The sequence below is a fragment of the Euleptes europaea genome, chromosome 7 (genome assembly GCF_029931775.1).
Source record: "Euleptes europaea isolate rEulEur1 chromosome 7, rEulEur1.hap1, whole genome shotgun sequence".
NCBI classification, from domain to species: Eukaryota; Metazoa; Chordata; class Lepidosauria; order Squamata; family Sphaerodactylidae; genus Euleptes; species Euleptes europaea.
In genome coordinates, this window is record NC_079318.1 from 25,262,298 (window position 1) to 25,275,055 (window position 12,758).

The 12,758-nt window shown below is 40.5% G+C and overlaps 1 protein-coding gene across 1 annotated transcript in view; it reads right to left on the reverse strand.

Moving 5' to 3' along the window:
- The window catches only part of PCNX2 (pecanex 2), a 143,364-nt gene that overhangs the window by 54,933 nt on the left and 75,673 nt on the right, over positions 1 to 12,758 (reverse strand). The window contains exons 20-23 of the mRNA XM_056852517.1: positions 12,553 to 12,694; positions 10,696 to 10,873; positions 3,529 to 3,638; positions 1,427 to 1,555 (exon numbers count right to left, since the gene is read on the reverse strand). Coding sequence (XP_056708495.1) covers positions 1,427 to 1,555; positions 3,529 to 3,638; positions 10,696 to 10,873; positions 12,553 to 12,694 — 559 coding nt within the window. The remainder of the gene's footprint in view (positions 1 to 1,426; positions 1,556 to 3,528; positions 3,639 to 10,695; positions 10,874 to 12,552; positions 12,695 to 12,758) is intronic.

The following is a 12,758-nucleotide window of genomic DNA, read 5'->3' on the forward strand; positions in this document are numbered from 1 at the left end:
ACTCCTACACATGAAGACAGCTGAGTGACTTTAGGCTAGTCACATTCTCTTGGCCCCACCTACCTCACAGGGCATCTGTTGTGGGGAGGGGAAGGGAAGGTGATTGTAAGCCGGTTTGATTCTTCCTTAAGTGGTAGAGAAAGTCAGCATATAAAAACCAACTCTTCTTCTTTACTCTCCTTCTGTTTAGCATTTTGTTACACTGCATGTTAGTACAAGCAATACCATTTTACTTCATCTGACAATAATGTGTTGACTGCATAGGAAATGCAACGTGTGTTTGGTTGGATCTAAAGAACCACAAGCAGGAGTTCTGGCGACAGAATGGCTCTTTCCATCTACCCATTTTCTGCAGTCCCTGTGCCACCCAGAAAGATGCTTCTGAAGATAAGGGAACCCTTGGGAACAGCATGGAAGACGGTGTGAGGAGAAGCAATCTGGGGGATGCAGAAGGGAGGAGAGCAGGATTGTGGTGGTAAGCTCTGCTTCTACCTACACATATATGTTGGAAGGTATGCAAGTGCGTGCATGCTAGGCTTCCTCCCTGTGATCAAGAACACTGCTTTTACAGGGTTACCAATTGCATGGAGAGTTACCGACATGCATTATCCTTGTATATGTGTAGGACTCCTGCATACCTTCCAACAAAGATGTGTAGGCCAGGGGTGGAACTCGTCACCAGGATCCCGCTTCGGTCCTTACATTCCCCTCAGAATGTTGTGGGAAAGACCCTACAGAAAAGCTGCCTTGAGAGAGGGTGATTAGGAGCAGAGAAGTGGCAAAGGGCGGAAATACTTAACTCTTTTCTTGCCTACCACTTTCCCATGACAACTTCTCCCCACCCCTTAGGAAAAAGAGCAGTGTGGGGGAGGGATTTCAATACAAAAGTGGTGGGTGCCTCCCATTTATCCACTGAAATATTATCCCCTCCCAACATGGTTTTCCAGCAAAGAAGTGTGCTGTTTGGGGTTGTTTTCTTCTTGCGCAGGACTGCTTGTAACATGAAGTTTGACTCTTGCACTCCGAAAGGTGAGATCTCCCCTCCCACCCAACCCCCACTTATCTGGCAGAACGTTAGCTGGCTAACATACACTGTATTAATCCATTTTGACTTCTAGTGCCAAAGGCCAAATAGATTTAGTTTTCTGAATGTCAGCAGCTATTGATTCAGCACAGTTAGAATTCTCCTTCCACACCCCTTTTCATGGCCCTCTCCAACTAGCAAATGTGAAGTGACAAGTCCTCCGCAACATTTTGATGACAGTTTAAATACATTCATTTTCCAAAATGGCTACAAATCTACAAAACACTCAAAGCCAACATAAATGTGTAAAAAAAAAAAAAACATGTAAAAGCAAAACTAGAAATATTAAGCCCATAACATATTTAATAATAAAAACAATAGATTTATAACACATCGACTTACTTGTAATTCCTTTCCCAGAACTTCACTGGTCTGGCGTATGAGGTGAGAAAAATGACGCTCCCAAGAAATGGACTCAGTGGAGTAGAAAAGACAGCAGTGGCCAGAGTTTGAAAGAAGAGCATAGCAGAGTCTGAACACTTCAAGTTAAGGTAACACAAAGGAATTCACTGCACTTTTACGCTGTCCTCCTGGCACCTTCTGAACCTAGTTATTGTACTGATTTTGTTGCTCCCAGATAGGCAGAAACAAATAATAGGTAGCTGCTAAAGATCATGCTAGGAACCTCTGAGTTGGTAAATTTGTCTCCGGACTCTACCACTGTAGACTATAGGTGAGCATTCCTTTCCTTTTATCCCTTAGAAGCTCCTTGATCAATTGATCTTGAGCAGCATATATTTAGTGTTGGAGGGATATAAGGATTGAAACAAATCTTGCCACTGACAATGTAGCCTTGGGGTCCCTATCGCTTAGTAAAAAAGGCATTATGTCAGTCACAGAGGCATTGGATTTGTATATTAAAATGGGGGAAATATAATGTGATCGGAGTTCCTCGTAAAAGCGGCATTCCAAAAGGGCATGGGCTAATAAGTCAATAGAGCCAGAAAAGCAAGGGAAGATCCTGTCTGAGTATGGTATATTCAGAATTCTGCCCTGCATTACCATAGAAGGGTTAGCATTCAATCTAGCCAAGCAAAAAGCAATTCTATATAAGCAAAAGGCTCTTTATTCCCTATGTTATAATAAATTACTGAAGTGCAGTTTTTAATTTTTTTTATTTGAGTAAATATTTCAGTTCTGGGAACAACATGTCATGTTCTAACAATCTGCCTATTCAACAAATATTTATAAAGTATATAACTGTAACTTCTTCATTTTTCACAGAGAATGCTCTAAAACAGTGTCTGAGCATATTAGAGGGTACCTGATATGATCTGCCCTCAGAACTTCCAAGTTCAAAAGCCAAAGGGGAGAATAAGGAGGGAGTAAAGTGTCAACAGAGTTCAACTTGGCATAGCATCATGGACTGGTAATTCATACTGGCTGCAGCCCACTGCCTCCCCCCCGCCCCCAAGAAAGTCACCTCTGTCAGATAATTGTAAGGAGCTAAGAAAGTGGAAAAACAGAAAGAGGAAAATAAGGTGGACAGACCAGAAAATCTCCTAATGCTATTTGAAAAATTAGCTACTCAGAAATACGATCTAATGTCAAAGACTTATGAGTATTCTACTGTGATGAAGAAAATCAATCAGCAAAGATGTTCCAGCGAACTAAACAGAATCTTGTGGCACCTTGAAAACTAATGTTAAGGTACCAGAAAATTCCTTTTTGCTTTTTCTGCAACAGGCGTAACATTGCTACTTTCTCTGGAATTTGACATCTTGGAATGAATGCGAAACCTCTAACCGGCAGGGAAACATCTGAGCTCCCAATAAGCAGTTGGGGAATATAGGATTTTAAGAAGCTCCTGGAGAAGAGGGGATTTCAGCAGTTGCAGATTCTCTCAACCTTGTGATATCTGTAGGGTTGCCAACCTTCAGGTACTAGCTGGAGATCTCCTGCTATTACAACTGATCTCCAGGCAACAGAGATCACTTCCCCTGGAGAAAATGGCCACTTTGGCAATCGGACTCAATGGCACTGAAGTCCCTCCCCTCCCCAAACCCCACCCTCCTCAGGCTCCACTCCAAAAACCTCCTGCGGTGGCAAAGAGGTACCGGACAACCCTACATTGAGGGTTTCTGACTCATGAGCAATGTTACATATTACAAGGTGTTTTAGGGACAAGAAAGTAACTTCCGAAATGAAAGACCTAAAATAGTTATACACCCTACTGCACAAGTAATATTTTCAGAAGTAATAATGAAATATATTTCTCTGTTCATTACTTTTTCCTTCTTTTTATCTATTTAATAATTAACATTTTTACTTTCCCAAAATGTTCACAGCTGCTTTTCTGCTACATTTTTGTCCTCCAGAAAGATGATATTTCCATCAGAATGTTTCATTTTTTAAAAAAAAATCATCTTTTTATATCAATTATCAAAGAGCGTCAGCATATAAGTGAGCTGAGAATAAAAAAACCAGAACATTCTCAAAGGATATGAGGTATTGCAAAGAGCTGGGCAAACACATGGAAAGAAGAACCCCAAGCAATTTGCCAAGGAGCAATATAGGTCATAATGAACTGTAATTTTTGCAGTAGGTCCCATAGCTGAAAGCAAAAAGGGGGAAAAAGTTAATGGGTGTATATTTTTAAACAATTTTTTAAAGAGCACGCACACACAGAGAGAGCGCTACCTTATAGTGAACTAAACCACTGGTCCCTCAAGGTCAGTATTGTCTACTCAGACTGGCAGCGGCTCTCCAAGGTCTCAGGCAGAGGTCTTTCACATCACCTACTGACTGGTCCTTTTTAACTGAAGATACTGGGGATTGAACCTATGACCTTTTTGCATGTCAAACAGATGATCTACCGCTGAGCTACAGCCCCTCCCCATGCTTTCACTTTTTATGTATGGCTTAATCCGTAGGCACCTATATTATAACTATAATGTAACCTTTGATGATGATATTTAATTAGTACAGAAACTGAAATATTAAGTAAACTAAAGATTAGAGCAACAGCTTCCCTGGGGCACACGCTGCATATCTCCCTGTCCTTACAGTAGAACATTACAAAAATGGCAGCTCCAGGTCACATTCTCCCTCACCTGTGATATATAAAGGCTCGCAATGCCATGTCTGGACATCATGATGTTATGGATATCCATGTTAGCGAATGGTGTGGATTGAAAGCAGGGAAATGCTGTTTTGATGTCAGGACAAAGCTGCCTCAGATGCTATGGGTGGGAACTCCTCATGAGGTGGACCGATTCCAAAGTGGCCCTTGGACAAAGTAGCTATGGGCAGATTCCAAAGCAGCTGTTGTGGTACAGTGATTAGAGCGCCAGACTAGGATCTGGAAGACCCAGGTTCAGATTCTGACTCTGCCATGGCAGCTTGCTGGGTGACCTTGGGCCAGCCACATATTCTCAGCCTAACCTACCTCACAGGATTGAGTGAGGATAAAGTGGAGGAGAGGAGAATGATAATGCAGTAAACACATAATTTTTTGAAGCTTACTTCTCACTTGCAGTGGCTTTGATGTTTTCAGCCCACACTGAACAAGGATATGGTGACGTCTTATTTATTTACTTTATTTATATCCCACCGTTAGGCTGAGGGAGTATGACTGGCCCAAGGTCCCCCAGCGAGCTATTATGACAGAGTGGGGATTCGCATCTTTGTCTCCCAGATCCTAACCCAACACTCTTAACCACTACACCATGCTGGCCATCAAATTCTACCATATGCACTAATCTCAGTTTAATATGATACCTCAAATGAGCTTCAGTAACCTGATGCATCTGGGTCTGTGATTAAGCCCTGACAACTGCTCACCATAGTGATATATTCACAGACTGACCAAGAAACAAAATCACCATAGTATTAAAAGCACAACACAAGCATTACATTATTTTCTATTATGTTTCTCACAACATTATCTCAAAAAAAAAAAAAAAAAAAGCAACACAAAAACACAAATTCTGCCACCCTCTTATAGTGAAGGGTGCAACTGTGCAAATTATGTGTATCATGAAAAGTGGTGAAAGTGTGAATCCATCTATTTTGCATAGGTAATTCCTCTTGCAGCATTTGTATTTTGAAGTCACAGAGTTTGGAGGGTTACAAATGCAGAATTTCAGATATAGAGATTCACAAACCGGTTTTAACAACATAACTGTCAGGAGACTCATCTGAAAGATCTTAGCATTTCCACTATTGAATCAGAATCATAATGCTTCTCTTTTATGTATATTCAATTACAGATGGGTTTTTTTTTGTCTATTTACAGACTAATTTGGTGTTTATGTCCCTAATCTCCCCTGCTCATGAATATCTTTAACAGTTTTTCTGCATCTTCTGAAAAATTGGCCGAGCTAGGGGATTGCTGATGACAAAGATTCTCTCACTGCAGTAAAATGTCTTTTCTATAAAACTATCTGTTCCATAATCCAAAACTGTTTATTACTTGTGTACTTTGGTCTTCTTTGATGTCTTCATCATCTATTGTTCTGCAGGGAACAACAGACACATTCTTATGCATTATGCTTCTTAATTAAAAAGCCTTAGCAAGTTTATGACAACATGTGCTTTTTATACAAATATAATCAGTGGGAATGTTTTAATTTATGTAATCCCAGAGCCTGGATGGCCCAGGCTAGCCTGATCTCGTCGAATCTCAGAAGCTAAGCAGAGTTGGCCCTGGTTAGTATTTGGACGGGTAACTACCAAGAAAGTCCAGGGCTGTAACATGGAGCAAGGCTCCTACTGGATTTGCTCCTACTGGATTTATCTGCTGCTTTTAATACCGCAGGCCATGATATCTTGTTAAGGGGATGTGTTTTTGACTGGTTCAAATAATTTCTCATGGACCGGACTCAAGGGGTCGCCGCTGGAGTCCAGCTATGAGAGTGTGGAACCTATCCTGTGGGGTTCCCCAGGGCGCAATCCCATCTCCCATGCTTTTCAAACTATATATAAAGCCATTAGGATAAGTCATTTGTTGTTTTGGGGTGGGCAGTCATCAATATGCTAACAATACCCAGCTTTCTATCTCCTTATCCAAATTTCCTGGAGATGTATCAGAGGTCCTCAATTGCTGCCTGTGATTAAATAACAGAAATAAATATATAAAATTAAAACAATCCCTCTATCCCTGCTGCTGTTATAAACCATGCTGACTATGCAATAAGAAAAAGGGAGGAAGAAGTAGTCATGAACCTCATGGATGCTGCAGATAAATTATCGGAAAGTGCAAAGCAAACGATTGGTGTGTGGCAGGCATTCAGCATGAGCAGCCCATCCCCACTGATAGGGGCTGATGACACAAACATCAGTTGTGTCTGTGACTCCTTCTAGATATGTTGGTAGTTAAGCATATGCAGAGCTTGAATTGCTGACCTCTGGCATGGGATATGCATGCTGTTCCACAGCACCAGGTCTTTCTTTGCAGTCTTTCCTGTGCCTTTCCTAGTAAATATGGCTGGTTTCAACACCAGCTGTGTGGTTACCGTACTGGTTCCAAGTCCAGTGGGTTCTATACCCTCCTGCCCTGTAGTTTTGCTGCTGATTGGCTTGTAAGTGGCTAAAAGGTGAGCTTTGGGGTTGCTCTACAAGATTCAAGTTTGAAATTTAGATGGAGACTGCAATTTTTAGATAACCACACACTAATCTTGAAATTTGAATGGAAATTCCACCCTTAGATTTGTTTAAGTTGTGGAAAATTTTTGCAATTGTTCTTGAAATCCTCTCATCCCCACTCCAAGAAAGACCCCAGCAGGTGGCTTCCTGCTGACCAGATTAAGCTGACAAACTCATTTTGTAACATTTTTCATAAGAAATTCTGACAGGTTTTGACCTTGATTGCCAATCAGAGCCAATACACACACTTGCCAAAGGAAAACAGTTAATCAGAACATGTAAAACATGCAAAGCAAAAAAATTATTCTACAGACATTTCGTACTTAGAATATTTAATTTGATTACCAAAATGAAAAACCAGGATATTTCTGCCTTCATGTGTATATAACTTTATAACACAATGTGCTATATGAGAAGGTTATCAAATTTGAAAGAACTGAAATATCAAACACCTCATGTAAAAAAATGTTATCTTGAATAGTATATCCTTGTAAAAACTGAACAGATAAACTACTAAAACCACATGAAACAAATATATACTATAATCTGAGAAACAGGAATTTAGAAATCATCATATTCAGAAACCTGACAGAGAGAAAAATAATCTCCATTGAGACTTAAGAATTGTACTTCCAATAAATGATGCATTCTTCAGCCACCACTCACTAAGAAAGCAAGCTTTTGCAATTTATGACTTGTTGGTTGCAGGACGTATTGTGTGTCTTAACCCTTTTAGACTACTTGATTCCATTTTGTTATCTACCATGGTTATCTTACTAACACTTAATGACAAACCTTGGGTAAATCATGTCAAGGTCAATACATTCTGGAGAAAAATGGGCTTCTGAATGTATTAGGAGTTTGCAGCAAAAAACAGGTATCAGCAATTTTATGTGGTAAACCTAAAGCTTACATCATTGCCCCAATGCAAATTCGACTACTGTTCTCAAGGAAGCTACACATTCTACAACCAACATGATATTACCAGCCCCATGTTATTGAACATATGAATAATCTTTACCCTGAATAAAGCCATAGTCTATCAAGGTCTACTCTGACTGGCACCAACTTTTCCCCACTTAACACTTACTGTGCAAACCCTCCCTCCCATCCAAGGAGTTTGGGATATGTTTTGTCATCAAGTGGAGGAAAGCAGCTAAGGGAAAAGGCTGCTGAAGAAATATAGCAAGTGTTGAATATATTCCTCATGTTCCTTTTCTTGGTCAAGATAAGTGCCATTTAGCCAGGTTTTTTTCCATATTGAAAAGCCGGGGGGGCAGCCAACATTACTGATTTATCTAAATCCAGTGTGAGTTACATGGTCGTACACTAACACGGGGAAAAAAACAACCTAGGAATGGGCATTTGGGTTCTAGTACCCTTATTTGCGCAATAAAGGTATGTTGATTTGAATCCTGTGATCCAACTGGATTTCATTAATATAAGAACAGAGATAAGGGGGGAATGAATACCATTATAGTGACTCATTACTGATGACAGATGAAAGAATTTTCAGCTGACATAGAGTAATGTGGGAATGTCTGCTATGTTTTTCTTAGGCTAGCAGGAAAAAAATGGAAATGTTCTCTCAACCATTGCTTAGATTTAGTTTCTTTTGCTATCAAGGTGATTATACCGGCTTATGACACTCAGGAAGAAGCCTTGCCATTCAGACATTGGAAAATTCACACTTTCAGTGAATAACAAGTTTCTGGCTGTCACTTTCAGAGTTATTTCTACATTGCCAAAGGTGGTGGCAGTAAAAATGTGTTTTCTATCTCTTTTAAGAATAGTTGTGAACATTACAGTGACTGAGTTGCGCATTGATTGAAGCTGTCAGTTCTTTTTCTTGCTGAAGCATAGACCACAAAGGGTTCAAGAACGAGACGGATATACTGATACTGACCAAACAGGAAACACACACACACATATATGTACTGACATTTCACAAAGATGTAATTATTCCCAAATGATCAATTTAGATGCCCAGCCCATAACATTTGAAAGACTCTTGGTGATCAAATAACCTGAAAAATGTGACAATTTGCAAAAGCCTATAACTGTATTTATATCCTCAGTGCAGGCCTATAATTTCCTGCCTACTGCTCAATATTCTAGTTTAACTCATTACCCCAGCATCTTGCCCTACAAAACAAGTTTACAACAGGTCTGTACAGACTATTTTCATTCTTAGCTGTCACTAGTATCCGCCAACCTACATGCAATCTGCCAGAGGTACTTTTAAACAAACATCCTTACTTTTTCCTCAAATGCCTAGAATACACTTATATCTGTTAATTCTAAACCTAAAGAACTGTGAAGATCTACCCCTTTAAAATAAATGGTATTTATTCCTGAAAACTTTAATTTATTTGTGGGGACTCCAGTATCTAAAATGGTGGCCAAAACACACACACTTTCAGGAACTACACACAAGAGACTCAGCCTAGTTCTAATATATTGCTTACTGCAGTATATATCACTGGGTATTGCACTACTGTATTTATTCACCTTTTAGATTTTCTAAGGTGGTAAATGATTACAGTAACACAATATCCCAACAATGGAGGGATCCCCCCACCAGAACAGTGTAGTCTCAGGGACATAGAATGATCCTTAATAATAGGGAATTTAGCCATCATGTCATAACATGATGACCAATTTCTGTATTCTTACAGCTCATTCCTGAACCTTGCAGCACTCCGGAACGGCATGGCCTCCAAAGAGGCCGCTACAAGGCTAAAAAAACCTTTTAAAAAGCAAAAATTGGGGGAAACAGCCCCATTCAAAACAGCAACGCTGTGCCAAGAAAAAACCTGGCATGGCAACGCTCTTGTTGGAAGGGGCGTTCCTGGGCTGAAGGGGCTTAGGAAGCTGACTGCAGTCAGCTATGCCCCGGGAATGCTCTAGGAATGCCCTCCCCCCAAATTGGCGCCACATTTCTCTTCTGGGATTTAGTTCCTGGGGAGGCTGTGGCATTGGAGGAGCACTGTGCAGCTCTGTGGCACCCAGGCGCTGTTGGAACTGCCCCCGCTGCCAGTGTAAGTGCCTCTTATTCCGTGATAAGAGGGCGCTTACGTTGCCGATGGGGTCAAGCCGCCTCCACTCCACTTTCAGCCCAATCCTCAGGAGGCTGGCATTATTGACATGTTTTACCACTAGGCCATTTTTGCTGAAACGGCCTAATGGTAAAACTTGTCAATAATGCCAGCCTCCAGTGATGCAGTTAGATAATTTTTTTATTCTGGACACGATAGTCCCACACAGTATCACTTCATGGACTTTAAATGCAAAGCACCAAAAGGAGAATTCAACAACAGTGCATCTGAAGGCATGAACTCTGGTACACAAAAACTTAATGCAGAAATAAAATTTTGTTAAGTTTAACATACCACAAGATTTTTTTCCTGCAATAGATTAACACTTCTACCTCCCTGGAATTAGATTCCGATGTAATCTCGAAGGATGGCACCTAGCTAGCATTTGTGCCATAATATCTTAAGGCTAGTGTAAAAGAACATAAATAGGGTAAAATGTCCTGAAAACAAGTGGGAAAATAAGTCAGACATCAGAGATTAAAAATAAATTAGATAATGGAGTAATTTCCTCTAAGAGCTCATTGAGTCAAAACTCAGAAATGCTAAAAAGATAAAGAAAAATTCAAGCAATGAGCCTGGCAGGCTGACCTTCACAAGTGACCCAGGAAGTCATGTTCCAATTCATTAATTATGCTATTTCTAAAAGCTGCTCTACAGCTGTGAATTTCTACAGCGTCATGTCAACACAGAAGTCAGCATGACATTTCAAAGACATTCTGAGACTATTTTTTCCGATGCTAGGGAGGGACACACTTGCGTTACTGCTCTTCATTGAGAAGGTTTTTAAAAATTAAAGTTTAAACAATCAGATATACAGAGTTACAGTTCAGCAGCATTATAGCGTTTTAAAGAAAAGAAGAAGTATCTAAGGCGGAATAACAGTGGTGCCCAAAATTACAACAGAATTTTAAAGACCAATTCACTTGCCTTATCGAACACAATGGACATCACAAAGAAATCCAACAAGAAGTTCTCAGAGACGTCTTGGTAGTCAAACTGGAAGAAGATCACGGTAAAGCTCAATGTAACAAATTGGTGAATGGGGTTACAAAACGAAGACCGCAGTAGCTTCATTCCTGCCACTGTAATCAGGAAGATATCACAGCTGCAAGATGAAAATGAAGAGAAAAGCTCAAATCAGGAAAACTAGCATAAATAGAATAGATACTAACAAACATATCAGGCCTGCTTCTGCTTTGTTTAATTAATCTCTGCAGGGAAAGCTGAATCTTTATTTCTGCCATTAGTACTATTTTACGGTCATCATGTTTATTGAAGTGAACTGCTACCATAGCTTTCCACTGCAATTATCAGAGGTTTGAGAAGGCAAGAAGAAAAAGGAAGTGAACTTTGGGACTTGGATCCCATGGCAAATCTTTCTAGCAAGGCATTTCTTTCTGTGCAAAGGGTCTTCCTCATCTCATCCCTCCGGCTATAGTCCCAAATGATCCCTGAAATGCTGTTCCTGGGGGGCAAGGAACAGCATGAAAGGGAGAATTGGGGGGGTGGCGGCAACTAGAGGGGAGAAATCAGCTAAAATTGTCGCTCTCGTTCTGTTCACAGAAATTTACCCACAGGATCCAAACAAAGAGAAGGAAAGATATCAGAGCAAAAGGGCTTATTTTCATCAATAAAACAACTGTGCGTTTCTGTTCCTGGGTTTATTAAGGTTGAACAAAGGTTTATGGAAGTTACATTGCCTCAAAGAATGGGTGGTACAACTTTATATTACACCTACACACACACACAACAACAACAACAACTTGATAGGAAAACTGTGAACCATTATCTCCAAATTAAATATAATCCACAAAAGTACAAAATGGTACAAAGTCTGTGATGAGTGGCCAGTTCTTTCAAGACCTCTAGGTTGTGTTCTCCTGTCATTTCATCAAGGTATTCAGCCTGGCCGGATTTAAGCAATTTCAGTCTCAGTGACACTTGTTCTTTGCTTTGTGTCCCTCCATGCAGATTCCTAGGTTAGCTTGAGATGAGGCTGCTCCAACCAATCAAACTAAATGCTGCAGTGTGAATGAAATGTCAGAAATGCTTTATGAGCCTGTCACAGCCTCTTCTGTTATTCATACTTCCATTTTTAAGGTAATATAAATAAGTACAGAAGAACTGGCTCCAAACTTGTAGACAGCCACCTTTCAAAGCGAAAAAGAATACTTGCTGGATTTGGCATCCCCGAACAAGGACGGTTTGAAGGGGAAGGGCAAAGACAAAAGTATGCCAAGCGAAAAGAAAAAGTCATAGCTGCTGTACAAGGGCGTGGACAATTTGGGAGTCAGCAAACCAAACATAAAACCATCAGCAATACATGGTTACCTCACCAGAGGCTAAATACACCTTGTCTATTCGCTGCCTTCCAAAGGCTGCAAAAATGAGATGGATGGTTGTCCGCAACCTGGCAAATCCACCACACATGGCTATTATGGTGCATCCACATTGGTGGGTCCTCAAGTTGGTACTGCCTGCTAGAAATGCGCTGTTCCTAATCTTTTAATTTACTCTTAGGGTTGGATCCAGGGCAACATTTCTGCCTGGGCTAGAGCTCTTGCGCAAGTAGAAATGCAACAAAAAGACCGCGTTCACTGCTTGTGCTGAGCCAAACTTCTTGTATCCCCACTCACATTTCCACTCAATCAATTTCTGGGCACTACAACACACAGGAAGAAAAGTGCTAGGTGCTACACAAGTGCTAGGTGCTACACAAGTGCTAGGTGCTACACAAGATCTTGCACAAGCCTTAATCTGCACTATTGAGTATAAACAACTTACTGTGGGGTTAGACTCTTGTATTTGCTGATTGAAAAAGCATCATTGGTGAGGGCATTCAGTATGATTGCAGGATATAAGACATATTTTTCAAAACACTGAAGCCACACATAGAGTCTTTCAAACCACATTAAATGGGCAGCACCTGAAATTTCCAAAGAAGGCAACACTTCGTCAAAATACACTCAGCCCAAATAATAGACAGCTTA